This window comes from Dipteris shenzhenensis, chromosome 10 (genome assembly GCF_047967505.1).
Source record: "Dipteris shenzhenensis isolate YYH24624 ecotype China chromosome 10, Dip_SZ_1.0, whole genome shotgun sequence".
Lineage (NCBI taxonomy): Eukaryota > Viridiplantae > Streptophyta > Polypodiopsida > Gleicheniales > Dipteridaceae > Dipteris > Dipteris shenzhenensis.
In genome coordinates this window covers 45,832,880-45,854,664 of record NC_141605.1, presented here as the reverse complement: position 1 = coordinate 45,854,664, position 21,785 = coordinate 45,832,880, and the positions used below count along the sequence as shown (strand labels likewise).

Here is a 21,785-nt window from a genome sequence, read left to right as displayed (position 1 = left end):
CCACTAAAGATGTTGATGCAGCCCCGAGTGGTACAGTAGAGAAATCTATTCCATGTTGGGTAAGGTTGACCATTCAAGATGCTAAGGATCAGCCTACTTTGGGGAAAACCAGGGCCAGCACTCAGAAAAATAAGAAAAAGGTCAATTTTGCTTTGATGACCTCAGTGATGGAAGCTGAAAATGAGCCTCAGAGCTTCAAGGATGCTCAGCATAATCCAGCATGGCAGAAAGCTATGGAAGCTGAGATTAAATCCATTGAGAAGAATGCCACATGGGACTTGGTTGATGCACCCATTGGGAAAAATGTGGTTGGCAAGAAATGGATTTATAAGGTGAAATACCATTCAGATGGCACAGTTGAGAAATACAAAGCCCGTTTGGTTGCCAAGGGGTATGCACAAGAGGAGGGGATAGATTATGAGGAGACATTTGCTCCAGTGGCCAAGATGACCACCATTCGTTCTGTCATCTCTCTTGCTGCGTTTTATGGTTGCTCAATGTACCAGATGGATGTCAAGACCGCTTTCGTCAATGGAGATCTTAAAGAGGTCTATGTACATCAGCCCCGAGGTTTTGAGGTGAAGGGACAAGAGCATAAGGTATGCAAGCTCAGGAAGGCTCTATATGGGCTGAAGCAAGCACCTCGTGCGTGGTATCAGAAGATACATCAGTTTTTGCTGTTCTAGGGATTCGTAAACACTCATACAGAGCCAAATCTGTATGTTCTCCAGCAAAAATCAGAATTGGTCACGTTGGTACTATATGTGGATGACATTATACTCATTGGTAGTGATTTGCAGCAAATTACAGCAGTGCAGTCCGCTTTATGTCACAACTTTGACATGACAGATTTGGGCATATTGCACTATTGTCTTTGCAGACCCATGATGGGATTTCTTTGTCACAGACAAAGTATTCGAAGGGGTTGTTGCAGAAATTTAAAATGGAGAATTGTAAGCCTATGGCTACTCCATTGGAAAAGGGACTCAAGCTGAGTAAGCATGATACTGCTGAAAAGTTTGATGGCACTTTGTATAGGCAGTTGGTTGGCAGTTTGATATATCTATGCTCCACACGGCCTGATATTGCCTACGCCACAGGGCTTTTGAGCTAGTTCATGCATTGTCCCACGATCACACATTGAAATGCAGCAAAGAGGGTTCTCAGATATGTCCATGGCACTCTCTCTCTTGGCTTGCATTATGCTTCAGATTGTGATCTAAAGCTGAGTGGTTTCACCGACTCAGATTGGTCAGGGGACATTGACGACAGACGGTCCACTACTAGCTATCGCTTCTCATTGGGTTCAACCTGTATCTCATGGCTCAATAAGAAGCAAGAGCGAGTCTCTCTTTCCTCCAGTGAAGCAGAGTACAAAGCTGCAAATTCAGCCACTACGGAGTTAATGTGGTTAAGGAAGCTTTTGCATGACTTGCATCATGTACAGGATGGCGAAGTAAACTCTATCTTCTGTGACAACCGGAGTTGCATTGCCATAGCCAACAATCCTGTCTTTCACGCTCACATGAAACACATTGAAAATCATTATCACTATGTACAGGATTGTATTTATGATGGCTTCACCGATCTCATCTATTGTCCATCTGAGGACAATGTGGCGGATATCTTCACCAAAGCCCTGTCAACATATCTTTTCTTACAACATCGACATGGCTTGGGGATCAGAGACATTCTCACAATGTCAAGGGGGGTTGTGAAGTGATTCACAATGACATTGTTTTCATGTACTCCCATAGGTTGCATATCCATCTGGATGAATTTGTGCAACCATGGTACTTTAGGTACTGTAGGGTACGCCTGAGATATTTCCAGGGCATATCTTTGAGGGGGGATTTGTAATAGATTACAAAGATGTGGTGTTGTAGACATAAAGTCAACCCTATGGTTGACCAGTAGTACTTGGGTACTATATATACCAAGTATTTGAATTGTTTCATTTTGAACATTTCTATTGGAGCTTTCTTGTGTGTGCACTCTTGCTCACTTGTGTTCACAACCTGTCTCCACTTTGTTTCTACAGGTCGACTGTCCTGTGCTCCTTGCGAAAGCATGCTTGTCTAGTGGCCCTTTTCTGGGCCTCTTCTGCCCATGAGCTGATTTTCATTTCAAGCACCGTATTGAAGAGCTTGGCCAATGTAGAGTTGACCATTATAGTTCTGTAATTTGTGACTGAATTTTTGTCTCCACCCTTGTGTAAAGGCTGGACCCAATTTTCTTGCCATTCCTCAGGAAAACCATGGTGTAGAGCATGTGTTAGGATGTGTGAGAGCCATGTTCTTGCTCGGTCTCCTGTCCATTTCACAAATTCAGCCTGTATCTTCATGTGATCTGAGGCTTTGCCATTAGCCATCTTCTTTAGTCCAGCTTCAATGTCTTCAAAAGCAAAAAGGACTAGTACATGTGACCGACAGATCCTCCTTCCCCATTTCAGTGGCATGTGCATGATTGTACAACTTGGTAACATAATCAAGCATGGTTGCATCTGATATATCCCTTGTTACCTGTTTCTGTCTGCCTTTCACTTGTTTCCAGCCCTTTCTTGGATTTTATATGAAAGTAATCAAATCAGATTTCTCTCTTTCTAGAATATATTTTCTTTTCTTTTTCCTTGTGAGGGCATTGTATGTCTTCTCCAATTGTTTATGCCTGTTTGCATCCAGTATGTATTTCAGCTCTTTGCGCAGTTGTTTACATTCCTTGGCATACCATTTCTTGTGTGGTAACCCTTTGACCTGTTTCTTTTTTCTTGTAGATGCTGCTCCAAATGTTTGTGTCTGAGGCAAGTATTGCTTCCTGCAAGGCTGTCCATCTAGGGTTGGTCATTGTTCTCAGCTTTGCATCCAAAGTGTTTGCATAATCTTGGTGTTTGTCTGGGTCTACTTTGAAACCTCCTGCATGTGCTGAAAATTTCTGCTTCCTATGTTCAATGTGTATGCCAAGATCCAACCATATTGGGAGATGGTCCGATTCTGGATATTTCATCCCTATGTTGAAGCTTTTGATAACAGGTATAGTGTCCACATGTACCAAGGTATAATCTAGCACACTTTGTCCTCTGCTAGCTGAGATACACGTCATCTTGTGGGTGTTGGGGAATAATTGCATTCCATTTAAGACTGGCATGTGCAGCCCATTAATCATGCATCTGAGTGCTCTGCCTTGTGTGTTGATGGTGTCATCCTCAGATGTTCTCTGCCACATGGTGTCCACTTCTATGACTGATTCTTTATCCATTTCATCATGTGTGATGGGCTGAAACTGTAGGTGACCAATTCTTGCATTAAGGTCTCCCATCACTATGACTTGACCCTTTTCTCTGAGTTCAGCCACATCAAGACATAGTGCTTCAAACGCATCACTAGGGTCCACTCCGTGTCTGCTGTAAAAGGGTTACTCATGGTGAGGTATGTAGCAGCCTGCAAGAAAGATAGGGCATTTACCAAGCTCTATTTTCAGCCTCATGTACGGAGGCGATGGAGGGTTTACAGGTCCACCCTTCCCATTCCATGGCCAGTATATGGACTAATACTATACACATGCTGATGGCCATCTGGGTGAGCATGCAAGGATCCTCCAAAGTAGCTACAGCCAGGAAAGAGATTTTTTTCAGAGTTTGGAGAAGATCTCCGTTCTTCTCTGAGTCTTCTTCAGGGTTGAGATGGCATTTTCAGCCTCCACCTTGGATTTTTGTTAGCTCTTTTTGAGCTGTTTTTTCTTTCATGCATGACATGATGTACTCCCGCATTTGAGCTTGCTCTGCAGCTTTCATTCATACTTGATGAAGTAATCTTTTTGCAAAAAGAAAAAACTTTGCATTGCAAAAAATGAAGGGGAGGAAATTTTGGGAAGAAGAGGGTAAAGAGGATGCAGATCCTCACAAAAAAACCAGCCAAAAAACCCGGACAAATGGCACCACTATAGCTACCCCACAGGATGTGGAACATGTAGCAACAGAATTTTATAGATCGTTGCTTGGCACTCTCCACAATCCCATGGATACTTGGTGGCCAACAATGAAAAGCGTATCCGATGGACACAATACTTTTCACACGCCTCAACCTAGGTGGTTATTGAGAGCAGTTTTGAGAGAGAGAGAGAGGAAAATGGGTATTCATGCCATTAGGATGCCTATTGTAGTTTGCGTTTGTAGATGATATGGCAATATATCTTGGTGGAGGGATAGACAACTTCAAAGCATTTGTTTCAGCCATGGAGATGTTTTGCCCCTTCACGAGCTGTTATCCAATGGCACAAGTCCTATTGGATTTGGGTCAGTGACATACCACACCCAGACTAGAGAGCACATGGACATTTTACTTCTAGAGAGACTGCACTGCGATGCGATACTTTGGGGGGCTCAACATCATGTCAAGGCAATAGTTGGCATTACTACTTCTAAGCATTTAGATGCTGGTTTGGGACGTCACTATTCAGACATAGTCTAGAGGAGGGCTAGGCATTGTGGACCCTGAATAACAAAATAGAGCCAAAATAGAGCATTGCTCATTAAGTTCGTTGTCAGAGGCATGCTGCCTGGTAGTGAGCCATGGAAGGAACTACTCCTTCCCGGACTTCATGAAATCTGGCCAGAGTTGGGACGCCCTTGGGAACCTCGTACTAGAAGGACTTTTTCTAGGATGAGGGCTACTCACTTGGATAGGAGCATAGAGATGAGATGCAACAGCTATTCTTAGGGTTACTCATAGGGCTTGGGATGCAGTGCCACTATCATCCTAGGACTGACCTGAGGTGCCCACCACCAAAAGTCAGATCTCATGTCTCAAGAAATACCCAAGCCATGAATGAGCCTATGCAACACGTGGCTCTTGATCTGCTATGTAGTCCTCAGAGACTGCACTCTCAATCTCCTCTTTCATAATCTAGGATGCTCCAAGTCCCTAAGCTCTCTGTCTCTAACCAAGTGGGGGATACTCCGTGAAAGAAAACCATTCTCCCACTGTGTTGTCCACTATCCGAGTAAAACCCCCTAGGAAAGGTTGGGTCTCTGCCCAATGGCGTGTCTGGTTGCCAAGTTGATCAGGTCATTGAAAAGGAGGCGCTAATGCCTCCACTCTTCAAGTGACATGGGATGTCGCTTACAAAGTGTCTCTAGGATGTAGAGATAGGAGGTTAGGATGGAGGAGTTTGGAGGATGCATGTCTCAGAGAGTCAGGATAGTAGCTCAATATCAAAGGAGGTGGTACATTGATCCAAATTCATGCACAGCAAAGGAGGAAGCTTGGAGTTTTGGGTGTTGAAGGGGAGACCCTTGTAGGGGCTTCAGTGGGACCTAGGAGAGTGGTTTTGGAGAGACCCTTTCATTCAGGATGCCCCCAACATTAGGCAGGAGGATCCACATGGGGAGGATTGACAGCACACCAGTTGCAGTAAAGCATTGGCACAAACAGGGACTTTCTGAGATGTTCGTTGAGGGTTTTTGGCACAGGCTCTAGGACAGCTACAGGCCAAGGACAATCTCCCACTTCCTTTGGCTGTTGGCACACAAAGCCCTTGCAGTGGGCACCTGGCTTGGTCGTTTTCCAGTTACATGGTTTCATTGAGGAGTCTTAGAGGCATTGCATTTTGAATTGCCCATTGGCACACGAGGTTTGAAGGATAGCTTTGAGGGTAGTCTTTGCTGGGATTCAGAATGAGATGAGCAATGGATTGGGTTATAGACAGAGGACCTGCTTCAGGGGAGTTTGTCCTTCAGATTAGTAGGGCAGGAGTTGACCTTCATCCATACTCCGGACTTCATAAAGACAGTGTGAACACCTGGACATTCGTCATAGATGGGATCTGATAGTGCAACGTTGCGAGGTACATATGGACAACTAGGTGCGGGCAGGCCATAGAACAGAAAACCACATCAGCCTCAGAGAAAAGGCCAGCATTTGGCTAGATATAGTTCATACTCTTAGAGGTAGATGGGATAGACTCCAGGGAGATTTAGATCGCGATACGTGCAGGAGGGAGGCTTTTATCAATATATGGGAGCCAGGCCCATTCCTTCATTTCACAAATGGTGGTATACAACTGGAGTGGCTGTTTATTCAGCCCTTTGGATGAGGTATCTCCATAGAGTGGCCAGCTAGAAGGATATCCTTGTGTTTTTATATTGTACCCTTCATTAGGGAGTAGAATTTTCCTTGGTGTCCATGTCACTAAGAAGTTTATAAATAGAAGTTTCTCTTCTCTGAAAAAAATAGTATATGCACAATAAACAAATGAGATAAAATGGAAATGGATGTCCCTGGGAAATGAAGATTTGTTATTTTCCAAGTTCCAAACTTTCTCTACAGCTCCCTAAAAATTGAGTGACAATAGACAAAATAGATTCAAAACATAAAATAACACATTTGCTTAAGCATTGCAAAAGGTTACTGCTCGAGATTGGGACCATTAAGATGGCACAGCTCATCTATCATAGGGTTTGCAATGCCTTTCTTGGAAATATTTAGTAGAGGAGACCTTCATACGACATATGCAGTGCCAAGTTTGTTCCATCCCCAACCCATGAGTTATAATGAGAAGAATCTGAATCCCATTTTAGGTATGATGGAGATCATAGATTAGAAAAGACCATAACATCCTATATGGATCACGCTAAGTCCCAACAGAAAAAACTATACTTAGGTCTCTTTCTCCTGTGCCCTTTCACATATCATCCTCTGCAAGAGAAATAGCTCATCAACAAACTGTAGGTTGGCTATACTATGTCACAGAAAATGACAGATTACAATACCAATAGCATTTGCTGCTTTTTCTTGGCTTCTTACGAGGCAAGATACCTCATATCCTTCACGCTCTTTTAATAGTAATTTCACAACCTGCAAACCCACCATGAAACTCTTTTACCTCTAACCTTGCAAAGTATTTCAGATTCTGCTGAATTCAGACCCAAAAGAGAGTGCTCCAATGACTGAAGCCACAAACATATTAACAGCCATTAGAATTCAGAATTTCAGGCATGGAAATTCGTAGCAGTCATCGATGGCCATAAATGATAATACATATCATACAATTTCACATGACAGATTGCAGTTTGCAGATAATATTGCTGCAAATAGCAATAGGCATCGTGCTAAGTGCTCACTGTTTTGTGCAATGTGCTGTCAATATGGGCACCAATAATCACTTCAGACTTGATCCAGGAATAGTTAATTTGAATTTATGACAACAGATTATACTCGCACGAATTTATCAAGACATAACAAGGATGTTCTTCATCACTCTCAATCCTCAAGAACATCCTTCATTTGTCGAGTAAAATGTCACCAAAATTTTGTGTAACATGAGTTGTAGGAAAAGGCTAAAACATGAAAAAGGGATGAAGCATTTTGAGAAACTTGGTGCCACAACAAACTATGCTATAGAGAAAATTTCCATTCCAAAACAGGATAGATCTCATCATTTCTTGAGTATAATATTTTGCTATAGCATATAAACAATGTATTTCAGCTACCACCACCAAATGAACCCTTGCTAGGGTCGCCCGGCCCTCTAGCCTTCTGGTCCTCTTGAGTTGTTATCTGTTGATTCTCTATGTGGTGGAGCACATGCATGGCCTCCAACATTTGCTTAAGCACAGATTGAAGAGCCTAATCTGTGCTTTAAAAGTGTACAGATATGCTACCAAGCTCACAGACCAGGTAGTGGAGCTCACGCTGCCAGAAATTGCTTAATTTATGAAAGTTAAAATGCAGAAACCATAAGACCTTTCATGTTAGTCTTCCTGAGCATTATAAGGATCCCACTTTAGCAGCTCCCATTGATGAGGAATAGCCTAAGATAGTGGATGACAAGACCGTTCTAGTCCTTTACCAAATTTTTTGGTATTAGGATATTTATAGCAGAAGAGAATGCAACACATCAAACACTTTCATACTATTTTACAAAGGATATAAAAGGGTGGATACGACTGCTCTTGTAGATTACCCTCATCTTACCCACTTGTATGACGAAGCTTACTAAAGGCACATGGTGGTAAGGGAGAGAGAGAGTGTAGGCTAGGGAGAGAGGAAGTGATACTCAAAGCGAGACATAATGAAATGGAAATGAAATGACTAGAGCAATGAACCAAAATGAAAGTAGACCAAAGAGCTTGTGGCTTCATACTTGATTGATCTGACACTAGAAAAGTACAACTCTTATATAGAAAACACACACACATATGAACACCAATGTATATGGGATAACTCCCAATGTGACACTTGGCATCCATAGGACACACTAGACTAGAGCTCACACTAGAACACACCAAATCGACTCATCTTTACTCCATTTCCTAACACCCCCCCATGGAGGAAAGGTGAGTGACTACTGGAATGGAACCAAGAACAGAACATGGCAATGATGGCAGTCATCAAACTGTGCAATGACAGTCTGGAACCAGACATGGATCCCATGCTAACTCAGAGGCAAGCGAGCATGGCTCAGAGGCTGGTGAGCATGGTATAGACTCAGAGGCTCAACTAGCATGGCTCAGAGGCTCATCATGCATGGATGCATGGCCAACTCAAAGGTCTAGGAGACTAATGCACCAGCATCCTGGAACTCACATGCTAGGCCTGATAAATAGGCCATATCAATGCCAAATACATGGTTCCCACACTACATCCCCCTCTTAACTCCAAGGACTAACTAGGAACATGGAGTCACACACCAACAATATAAAATAAAATACATCATTTTAGGAGGACTATCCAAGGCAGAGGACCTTTATTGACTCCTCAAACATTCATTTTAGAGGGACTACTCAAGGCAGAGAACCTTTAACTCAAATATATAAAAAAGATAAAAGATTTCATTCATTTTATGCATAGCAAGGTCAGAGAACCCATGAGCCCGAAGTAGCTACCGCACGAAGGCCATAGGAGCAGCTACCAAGGGAGATCACGTCATGACTCTTAATGTGCCGATCAAAGAGTCACCAAATGCAAAGAAGAAGCTCAAATTTGAGCAATTATGCCCAAAGAAAGCAAAATGCCTAAGTACAAAGTTAGAACGAGGTTACATGAATTTGAAGAAAGCCCCAAAGAAATTTACATGTCAGAAGCTTCAACAATGCTCAAGGAAGATGCCTGGTTGGAGAAGCAAATCATGGGCAGCTCAAATAAACTTCGTGACCACCAATGGGAGCCCAAATGAAGATGGTAGAAGAGGTAATCTATGGCGGAATCAGGTGCATATTTTTGGCATGAATCCCGAGGTAGACACAGGCTGGTATGGATGCAGTAGCGAGGGCAGTTTGGACTGCAGTTGGGCAGTCCATACAACAGGTTGTACAGCAGATCGTACGACATGTTGTATGGCATGTTGTACGGCTGATCGTACGTAGGTTGTACGGCAGCTCGTATGTACGACAGGTTGTACGGCAGGTTTTGCAGCTGCTGAAGGAGCAGCCGAATGCGAGGCATAGATCCGGGCTGAAGGTCAATGTAGATCCCTCCTCCAAAAGCTCCGAACAATGGTGAGGCTAAAGATTGGAAGGGAGCTCTACCTTTGAGGAGAGGGAAGCTTCCATTTGCGGGCTTCTCTCATCCTCTAGGTAGAGTGAGAAGAAGGGAAAAGTGGAAAAGAGGCTCTGATACCACATGAAGGTACATGGTAGAAAGGAAGAGAGAGAGGGTAGGCTAGGGAGAGAGGAAGTGATACTCAAAGAGAGACATAATGAAATGGAAATGAAATGACTAAAGCAATGAACCAAAATGACAGTACTTCACATGTAGACCGAAGAGCTTGTAGCTTGATACTTGATTGATCTGACACTAGACAAGTAAAACTCTTATATAGAGCACGCACACACATATGAACACCAATGTATATGGGATACTCCCAATGTGACACTGGCATCCATAGGACACACTAGACTAGAACTCACACTAGAACACACTAAACTGACTCATCTTGACTCCATTTCCTAACACTTACAGCTTTGTACCTTCGACTTTGACTCTAGGATCCAAGTTTGGCCTTGATTGCATCATCTTTGTCTTCAACCTTGGCTTCATTTGCAGCCTTGGTCCCAACCTCCAAGTCCTGCTTCGACTTCAGCCTTGATGTGATGGAATTTAACTTGAAATTGGGGCTTTGGTTTGGTCGGCAAACCTATTTCTCACAATGGAAGAAGGAACCGAATAACCAACAAGGCACCACTTGACATAATTAGGCCATAGGAGAAGCCAACTGATGACCTAAACTGCACAACTTGGAAGCATTGACACACCTACCAAGAGCAACGCAAAGTGACAAGAATTTCACAAAGCCAGCACGGCTAGCATTGGTGTCAGACTAGAGAGTTGCCTCTTACACACAGGGTGAGATGGACTCTAATGCCAATACCCTCAGTCACCCCTATGTCACGCCTTGTTCACCCTTGGTTCATCCATTTTTCACCCTTGTTCACCCCTATGTCACCCCTTGTTCACCCCTATGTCACTCCCTATTCACCTCTTGTTCACCCATATGTCACTCCCTATTCACCCGTATGTCACTCTCTTGTTCATCCCTCTGTCACCCCTTGTTCACCCTTGGTTCATCCTTTGTTCACCCCTACGTCACCCCTCTTTCACCCCTATGTCACCCCTTGTTCACCCTTGGTTCATCCCTTGTTCACCCCTACGTTACCCCTTGTTCATCATTGGTTCATCGCTTATTCACCCTTGTTCACCTCTATGTCACCCCTTGTTCACCCCTTTGTCACCCCTTGTTCACCCTTGGTTCATTCCTTGTTCACCCCTATGTCACCCCTTCTTCACCCCTAGGTCACTCCCCATGTCACCCCTATGTCACTCTCTTGCTCATCCCTCTGTCACCCCTCTGTTACCCCTTGTTCACACCCTTGGTTCATCCCTTGTTCACCCCTATGTTGCCCCTTGTTCACCCCTCTGTCACCCCTATAGCTTCGAAAACACACAATGGATCAATATAAACAACATAGGAGAGAGGTAGACGACTTACCTCCCAGCCATAGGCTATGTACATTGAGCTGCCCATGAGCCTCAAGTCATGACCATCCTAGAGCAAGAGAACCTACTAATTTGATCTTGTGTCCCATACCACATGATCTCATCCATGAAGGTCACAATATCACGTTCCTTGCTCTGAGGCCTTTTTGCCTGAAGGTGTGGCATCCAGGTAATGCACATACATTAACCATCTATAATCCGAAGTTTACTTAGGCTCATGTGGAATACGAGATGTCGATTCTTCAAAGTGGGTCAATTCATCTACTGATACTAATTTATCCTCTCCTCCTAGATTTTCTTTTATACTAAACTAGCATGAAAGACCAGTGAATTTTAACCACCTGAGAAGATTCCATCTTGTATGCAACCTCTTTGATCTTTTTTATCACTCTGAGGGCCAAGAGAACCAAACTTTTCATGTTCCGTAGGTACTTTGTCAAGTTTAATAACTACCTGGCACTTGATGCCAAGTGGGTGGATGAGGACTTTTTCTCCCAATATCCCCAAATTCTATAGTTGTACCAAGAAGCGTTTCAATTGAGAGCAATTGATTTAGAGCCAAGGGATGTCACAAATTTGTAACTTCTCCCAAGGAATAAAGCAAAATCTTCTATATTGACTCCGTTCAAAGAAAGTTAACTTCGGTTAACTAGAACAAGTTTTATTTTCCCATTGCGTTGCATTGGTTAAAGAACAGTGTGGGGATGCCCACAAGGGACAAAGATTAGTCCAAGGACTAGAATGCATGCATTTGGCTAACCTGTAATGGGTTAAAGCATTGGATATTGTTTGTGCAAGGTGCATGGCTTTGGAGAGTGCTTAGTTCCCCCACTCTTTAAGGGGAAAAGCAGAAGACAAGTGGCACCACATTTGATGAAGGGCCTACTTGAGCTAAAAGCATTGAAGGTGCCTCACTTAATGAAGAAAGAGACTGTTTTTTAGGAAGCCCAGCTTTCTAGGGAAAATCACCTATTCTAGGCTAGAAAAGAAGGCCTAGCTTTAAGAAAGCTCATGCTTTCTAGCTGGCTGGACTAGTCTATAAATTAAGGGCCTCCTGGCTCTCAGTTGTATTGAGAATTGTACTCAGACTCTACTCCCTTGGGAGCTGCCTTGTACAAACAGATTTCTATTGCAATAAAAACCTTCTTGAGGGGGGGGGCAGCCCTTATTTCTGGCCCCTACTGCTGTGTTCCTCTTCTTTCTCCCTTGCTCCTACATCCACTCCCTACGACAAATAACTTCTCAGCCCCTTCCTTGAGCTTCTTCCTCGCCGCTCGGAGTTTTCATCTTCCAATCGAAGTCTTTTCCCTTATACAATCTACCCCAGCATGTTGCGATTGAACTACCTTGCTGTGATTTGAGTTCTAGACACTTCTAAGGCATGTTTTCCAAGTACGAATTAACCAAGGAGCTGAGTTTGACGCTTGGTCAAGGTTTCATGTGCTCCAAATGTGCACAAAATCAACAGATTTGGTCATTGTGAGTTTTTGGTACTGCCATTCAAGCTTACCATACTATACTACATTCGTCATGTTGATGAATGATTTAGTATGCTCATAGTACATTCTATGTCGATATATTGGTTTACAGCAAAAGTATTGCTGAGCATAGGGAACATTTGAAAAAAGTTATTACCTTGAGACAAGCTAGTCTTTACGTGAATAAGAAGGTGGCTGCCATTGTAGTGTGGCCAGTGTCTAAGAATGTGGCAGCTTTGCGGTCATTCTTAGGTTTGCTCAGTTTTATTTTAGACATACCGAAGCATATTATGGTGTCGTCTCACCATTGACGGAGTTAACCTCAAATAAAGTATCAACAACAAAGTTTTGATGTGGTAAACAGAGCAGTTCCTCAAGGACCCATGTTAAAAGCTGTTGATCCCCAAAAACTATTTTTCCTAGAAACCGATGTAAGTACGAGCAATTCTATTACAAAAGGGGAGGCCAATTGCCTTTGAAAGCAAGAAGCTTCCTCCCTTTCAAAAGAATCGGCCAACTCAAAAGCAAGAGTTGTATGCCGCAATTAGTGCTTTTAAAGCGTGCAGACATTCCTTGTATGGAGCAAAGTTTTATGTTGATATTGATCATGATATTTGGAAGTATTTTTATAAAAAGCCTAATCTGACTGGCTCCAAGCTAGGTGGGTAGAACTCACAGGAATTCGATTTGGAAATTCAGTATCGAAAAGGGAAGGATAATAAAGTTGTTGACACGTTGTCTTGCATTATGCAGAATATAAGTTTCATAGTATTAGTAATGACTAAGACTAGAGAAACTCAGAAAGTGGATGAGTATGTCCAGAGCCTTTGGCCTAACATTGTTGTAAAAACTGGGGTTATAGATGACCTGGCATCTAGGGAAGGCCATACACATGCAAGACATACCATAGATGATGGTATGCTTAAGAGAAATCGCAAGGTAGTAGTACCTAATCGGAATGACCTCTCAATAAGATCATCCATCAATGCCATGACAGCCCGTGTGTGGGACATCTAGGTGGTGAGACAACATATAAGCTTGTAAAACATGATTTTATTTGCCAGAGATGAAAAGGCATATTCATGAATATGTTACACAATGTTCCTTGTGTCATGTGAGTAAGGCAAACTGGATGAACTTACCTAGCCTTTTACAACCATTGGAAATACCATCAGGTAGATGCGAGAGTATTCCCATGGATTTTATAGATGATTTGCCACAAACACAAGGATAGGATAATATCCTTGTGGTAGTTGACCGTCTTACTACGATGGCTCATTTCATTCCAACAAGAGTCAATAAATGCCCCATAGGTAGCAGATTTGTTTTTCACTAACATATTTTGTCCGATGGATTACCGAGATCCATAATATGAGACAAGGATACAAGGTTCACCACTCATTTTTAAGCCGTTGCATTCGATGCACTTAGGACTAATCTACAACATAAGAAAATTGTGAGCATCATAGGCCCGTAACAAGAACACATTTATTATTTGCAGCAGGAGATTCGTGAGCTCATGCTTAGAATTGCAGCTCTAGAAAGGGGGGAAAATGATAAGGAAGGGAAGGAAAAGCAGGAAATTATCCAAGAAGTATTGCACAAATGTACTTCGTCTCCACTGGCACCTCAACTAGTATCCACACTAAAAGAAATGATAATTACTTAGGTATGTTCCATCAAGTAGGAGATGGCTTCAACTGTTAGCAATGAAGTGAACAAAGTCAACCTTTACACAGAAGTCAAGGAGCAAGAAAGCCGACCTTTACACCAAAGTCAAGGAGCAGAGTAAAGAACAACATGATTTTGCACATCGGTGGACTGTAGGATGACTGCCTTGGAGATGAGGAGGTATACATAGAGAATAAATTCATATGCCTCTAGAAAGAGATACAACAAATTGAATGGGATGAAAATGCCATAGATGTTATTACTCAAAAGGGAACATGCATTAAGTAATATCTATGACTTGCCTCACCCTTCCACTCGGTTTTTGCTCCTCGTTGGAGATGAAAATAGAGAGATCTAAAGATAACCCAAAAGAACATATCTTATGCTTAGAGACTCTCCACTAGTGATAGTCGAGTTGGCCTTCATCTAAAGGACTACTCTTTTTCATATGCTAGAGGAAATGCCTTCTATAGAGCTAAAATCTATTCATCCATAATTGGATAATACACCAATTAACTATCCTTCAAGCTGCTTGGATCGTCCTCAAACATAGAAGGCCATGAAGATCCACATAGTAACTATTGGGCTAAGGCCTCTTGGCCTCTAGAAAGACAAACCTCCCATGCAGACAAGCACAATGGCAAACATCAATGCCAATGGGAGCCAACTACTTGAAAGCACATGAACCCTCTTCATGGGCTCCATAATGATGAGCTACTACATCTTGCTTAGGAGGGCTTAGGACAACAACTAGATGGTCTTAAATTGCAATTGCATTAGGATAATAGTGGGTTTTGAGGTGAACATGTTGGAGCAAATGGTAAAGAAAATGCCTTTGGAGAGAGGAGTTGTAGTCAAATTCAAAGTCCATCTTCTAAAGATCTCGAGACAACAAGGACAACTTCAACAAGCACGATATCTCTAGAAGCACAATCACAACTTAAACAAAGAAGAATCAGCTCTAGAAAGCAGTTTCTAAACTTTTTTCGCCCCCTGAAAAAAGGACTTATATTAAGTATAAACAAAACCCGCGAGAGCAATCTCAAGGTGGAAATACATCATGCAAGCATGAAAATGAACACAGGCAAGCTTTCCATTCTAGGTTAGAATTAGGGTTGACGTAGGATTTTACGTGTTTTGTATCATAAGTTGATATGTCGCACTTCTTTATTGAGACTTTAGGTTTTCATGTTCTTTTAGTTTATTTGTCCTAAACACTAGGGTTTTAATTAACTAAAGGTTCACATACTAGGATCATGAACCAATTTGACCTACACTACATCTGAACAAACTCTATTTGATGTGAAGACATCCAGAATTTGTTGCATAATGCCCTTCCACCTAGCCTAAGGTTCCATTTAGATTTGTCATCTCATCCTTTATATCTTTGAAAATTTAAAAAGTACATTTCCACATTCAAGGTATTCCGAATGATTTTGTCAAGTTTGTTGCATGGGTACACAATTTGTGTGCATGCACATGCGTGCACATACATGCGACTCAAGTGGGGTGTTGTTAGCTTCCCAATAAAGGTATTATCCAAACTCTCTTCCCGAGAGAGTATAGCTGAGATTCCCTTGAAAGGGATACTATTAACTAACCTTCTCAAAGCATATTTACTGGGCACTATCTAGACCCAACCTAGCTGAAGTGTAAGTAAAATCTTCAATCAAATCTCAGTATGATAAACACGCAGCACAAGCATACTAAAACTGTAAAGTGCCATGACACTCCCTAGAGATAACTTGATGTAGATCTGTTTTTGTCATGCTTTCATTTTAACCCTGCCTTTCAGACCTACGAAGAACCCACCGTCCTTTCAATGAAGTCCATTTGTGGCTTATCTGTGGTTTCCTGTTTTTCCTAGGACTTCTGAATGGCTACCTTCACTTTTTCATACGTGGAATATATTATCCCGCTCATTGGTCCCCCTCCAATTTCATCCCAAAGCCGTTGCATTCCTCCTCGGCTGAGGTCTTACCATAGAAAATCTCAAACGAAGCTTTTCTTTTAGGGATCAAGTCCCTGGTGATCCATTTGGATGTCATTTTCCTTTGGCCGTTGACCATAACACTAGGTCTTGAAGGACGCGACGTATGCAAAGATTTCACAATCTGCTGAAGTGGCTTGATTCGAGGATACCTTGAAGGACACGCTTTTTAAATTCAAGCAGAGAAATTCAGTCTAATGTTTTCCTGTCCAGCGCTTGATAGTCCCCCGGTGTTGACGGAAGCGTTCATTGGCGTATGACGTAAAACGTTAATTGGTTGAACATTTAAAAGGTTCCGCAAGCTCAGCTTCAAATGTCCAACTGAAAATTGGTGTTTGCGCTTGCAATATCCAAGGGATAGACATGAAGGAAAAAGAATCAATGACGAAATAGACTTCAATTCTGTGATCTTCAATGAGAGAGAGTCAAATTGGCTCGGATTGTGGCAAGCAGCGATGAACAAATCTAATCATCATACCTGTAAACCCACACCGCTGCTACAACCGACTACTAACACTTTGGAGGGACGATCCATGGCTTCAGTTTGTGGAAGGCGCAATCAGCCTCTCAGATGCTGTATACATAAGGAGCCAACTGTCTGCACATCCGACGTGGAAAGGACTCCGGTTTATGTGCTTAACTAAGGACTTTAATATTTAGTCCCACATGAGATGTAATGGGGCACAAGTAACCTCACACCTCTATAACGGGCTATGGACCCCGCTAGACCCGCCCCGCTTGGTCTCAAAGTTGCGATCATAGATTGCCTTAATAAAATTTAAGGTTTCATTTACAAATCTCAAACTTTGAGCAATTTTAAGAAAATTTGTGAAAAACATGTACATACATACCAACAAACACACACAAATATTCAAGAATTTTTAGCTATCTTTCATTAAACGAAACTTCTAAACACACACACACACACAACACTAAAATAAATAAATATCTTATAAACTCTCTCTCTCTCTCTCATAAATATAAATGAACTAAAACATATTTTATATATATATATATACATGTATATATATATATATGCATATGCATACACACACACACACACACTCTTTTTTTTTTTTTTGGTGGGAACACACACACACACACACACATATATGCATACATGTATATGTATATGTATATATACATATATATGTACATATATACATACATGTATACGTACATGTACATACACATGTATATGTATGTACATGTACATGTATATGTAATGTACATATACATGTACATTATATATATATACACACACACACACATATATATACATACACATGTATATGTATATGTATATATACATGTGTATATATACATATACATATACATGTGTATGTATATATATGTGTGTGTGTGTGTATATATTATGTATATGTACATGTACGTATACATGTATGTGTATATGTACATTACATATACATGTACATGTACATACATATACATGTGTATGTACATGTACGTATACATGTATGTATATATGTACATATACATGTATATATACATATACATATACATGTATGCATATATGTGTGTGTGTGTGTGTGTGTGTATATATATACACATACATAAATAAATATTAATTTACTTCTCTCTCTCTCTCTCTCTCTTCACTTTGCCACATGGTCATAATTTGAGCTCTACCACCCCCGCGAACCTCAGTCCTCGCAGGTATGGGATTAGTCTCCGTAAAGAATATATATAATATAATATAATACATAATATATTATGCTTCTCTCTCTCTCTCTCTATCTACCTATATTCATAAATAAATAAATATTTATTTATATTTATATAAATATAAATAATATACAAGATATATATTATAAAATAATATATTCTCTCTCTCTCTCTCTCTCTCTCTCTCTCTATGTGCGTTTGTGTGTGTGCATGTGTGTGTGTGTGTGTGTGTGTGCAAACATGACGTCCCATGCATATGGGCGTTGGATTACAGATCACTAGGAAGCAGTCATGACCACATTTCAGGGAAAAATTCCTAGTTGTCCTGTTTCTACTGCTTTTATTCATGATTGGAAGAGAATTCTCTCTTATGCTAAATGGTCAGGTGCTTCTTCCCATCATGGTAATTCTCTTCGCTTGGAAAGCATCCATTGGAGCAAGGTGTTTGACTCACCCCTTGCCTTACAGGCTCCTATTAAAGCATATAATCTTATGAAATTGGGCATAAGATTTGTCGGAGATGTTGTGGATCAACACGGTTATGTGCTTTCATTTCCACAAGCTTGCAGGACATTCCCCTTGGGTCTGCATCATAGGCCCATTTGGAGAATACTTACAACTATGTTGCAGCCATTTGTTCCTGTTCCTCCACTGTTTGTACAGGACAGATTACTGGATTGGAATCTAACTTCCTTATCTCCTACTACCTGTTCACTTTCAATGCATAATCTGGCCTCCTCGATGGTTTACAGCTTTCTTCTTCCACCGCCATGGATTGATAAGCATGCCAACACTATTTGGAATTTGGATAGGCCTTTATCTTGGTGGCAATCACAACTCAAAAAATTTTGGAAAGCTAAATTGCCATTGAAATAGAGGCTTTTCTTTTTGGAGATGTATAGTGGGAGCTTTTTCCATTGGGGTGAAATTGGTAGCACGTCGCATTGCTTCCCCTTCCTGCCCCCGTTGCTCTCATCACCGAGAGACAATTCCCCATTTGTTATGGTCTTGCCTGCACTCTCAGATATTGATCACTCATGTCTCTCATTTGCTGCGGCTTCGGTTTCCCTCTATCAGATTCGGGAAACTCTTCTGGATGTTTGGATGCTTCTCATCTCAAATGTCTCCATTCCTCCTTTTCTTTCACTGGGCTCGTTTTTGGGTTCTATGGACTATTTGGACACGGAGATTGCATTCTAGGATGGGACAACAGTTTCCTCAGGCATATGCTTTCTTCATAATGTCCCTCAAGCAATCTTTATATGACAGTTATGCTGCGAAAGACTTGGATGCTACTAGCCTTGAAGTGTTTTCTGACTGTTTTTGAGTTCTTCCATTAGGCTCTCTTTTGGAGTCTAATGTCATGTACATTGATTTCATGTTAATAATATAGTTACTGGTTTCACAAAAAAAAAAAAAAAAGTTTGTGTGTGTGTGTGTGTGCCCCTTGTCCTTTCTCCCTATATATTATACAAATACAATATATGTATATAATATATAATATATATAATGGATATTGTATATATATAATATATAATATAATCTATTATATAATATGAGTTATTATACAATATATATTAAATAACAAATACGATATAATACTCTCTCTTTCTCTCTCTATCTATCTCTCTATGTAGAGATATATTATATAATAATATATTATATTATTTAAAATATACAATATAATAATATTTTATTTATTATGTAATAAAATTAAAAATATTATACTATATATATTATATTATATAATATTATTATACTCTCTCTCTCTCTCTCCATATATATATATAGTATAATAAATATTTCATCTAATAATATAATATATAATATATTATGTCTCTCTCTATACATACATACATATACATACATACATACACATAGATATACACACTTTTTTTTTTGTGAGAATACATAGACACACACACACATATGTATATACATATATAATGTATATATATGTGGATTGGCGTGTGTGTGTGTGTGTGTGTGTGTATGCGCGCGTGCAACTAAATGTTTGGGCATTCAATTAGATGCCTTACCAATATCTTGTTCTTGTATGCATGCTAATACTAGCATTTCGACTCTGTTCTCCGCAAAGATATTCTAGCTCTTGCTCTGAGATATATACAGCTTATGTAGTGTTATGGTGATCTTCTTCTTCTTTCTTGTTCTCTGTGTTTTTTGTAGATGATGCGCTATGTGTTCATCTTGTATACCCTGTAGCATTTGTGCAGTATAGTGACACTACACATTGGCGATCACAATGTGCATTCTTACTACGCACGCAAGGAAAGTTGCAGTGTGGCGAATGGCTCATCTACGGTAGGGTGTTTTCGCTCTCATGTCATCCTCTCCCTATTGTAATTGTGGAGGAACGTTGCATGGTCAGTTGCCAAGACGTGCTCCATCTGATGCGGACGGAACCACAACACTCTGTAGCATTTGTGCAGTATAGTGACGCTACACATTGGCGATCACAATGTGCATTCTTACTACGCACGCAAGGAAAGTTGCAGTGTGGCGAATGGCTCATCTACGGTAGGGTGTTTTCGCTCTCATGTCATCCTCTCCCTATTGTAATTGTGGAGGAACGTTGCATGGTCAGTTGCCAAGACGTGCTCCATCTGATGCGGACGGAACCACAACACCCTGCTTATGGTAAGGCAAACGTGGAGATTGCCATGACCAACCTCATTCGATGGTGTTCGGAGCAGATTCTGCACTTGCTGTTCTCACAATAAGCATGCATGAAAACACATTCGCAGGGTCTTTTTGATCCCTTGACACCAACGACACAGATACGTCGGAGGAGGAGTGACCCTAGTCATGAAGACGAGCACTCCTCGAGTCCTCCTGGTGGATCCGATCATAGCCAGGGGACACTCTCGCATTCACACTCACCACCTTACATGCTCAGGTCTGTGTGTGCGGGTCTCGTTGGATGCATGCAGGGTGCTGAGTGCATCCTCCTCTCCGACAGTGGTTTCAACAGCCTTGCGCAATCCGATTTGGATGGGGAGGGCCATCAGGAGTAGGCAAACCAGTTGTTCAACCCGCAAGAGGGAGATGGATGGTGGCCCAAGTTAAGTACACCAAGTTTTTGGGGAAGAAAAGCTATGACCCCAATGCTCATGTCAGGCAATTTGAGAAGGTGTATGTGGTCAACGACCCGCACCCGTGGTGGCACTCCAATAGGAGGTAGTGTTCGAATCAACCTTGGTGGGCAAGGCGTTAAGGTGGCTTGTAGAGTATGCAATGGACCATTTCACCACATATGCTCTCATCCACATCGCGTTCTTGAGACGGTTTCGTAAACAAAAAACGTACCACAAACTCTGGAAGGACTGCGGCAGTGGTTGGATCAGGGAGATCAAGATGTGGAGGATTATGTGGCCCAATTTCGTCTACTTCTGCAACGTATGCCTGTGGCGGATTGGCCTACCGAGGAAGTGCTGAATGACTATTTCATTTTAGGTTGTCCTGCGATTTGTGAATGGCATTGATTGGGTCCAAACGGGGCTCACAACAGCGGTGCAAGCGAGAGAGGCTCTGCACGGCAGAGGGGCCAAGAATTGCAAGTCCTCGAAAACCAAAGACAAGAAGAAATCAGCGAAAGCCAAGAAGTCAGATGACAATGATCAAGATTCGGAGGATGACAGCTCCGAAGAGAGCTCTGAAGAAACTAGCAGTGAGGAGTCCAACTTGAAAGCGGAGAAGAAGACCCCTGAATCCTCTAAGGAGGAAAGGTTGCTCGAGGGACTTCTGGTGACGGCTCGATTGACAATGCATTGAAAGGATAATGGTGCAAGCACTATCGTAATCTGAGGCATTCAGCAATCGAGTGCATGCTCAACGAGAAATGGTGTGTGATATGCATGACCAACACCCACAACACATCAGACTGCTATTATAACAGTCGTGGGCAATGCACAAGGTGTACAGAGCAACAACTCATATATCTCTGCGGAA

General features: G+C 41.6%; 1 protein-coding gene across 1 annotated transcript in view; it reads right to left on the bottom strand.

Moving 5' to 3' along the window:
• LOC147897891 (uncharacterized) overlaps positions 1 to 16,783 on the bottom strand; it is a 47,171-nt gene extending 30,388 nt beyond the window's left edge. Inside the window, exons 1-2 of the mRNA XM_087380142.1 lie at positions 16,609 to 16,783; positions 6,767 to 6,851 (exon numbers count right to left, since the gene is read on the bottom strand). Of these exons, the coding sequence (XP_087236268.1) occupies positions 6,767 to 6,851; positions 16,609 to 16,665 (142 nt within the window). The 5' untranslated portion in view covers positions 16,666 to 16,783. The remainder of the gene's footprint in view (positions 1 to 6,766; positions 6,852 to 16,608) is intronic.
• Positions 16,784 to 21,785: the final 5,002 nt, after the last annotated feature.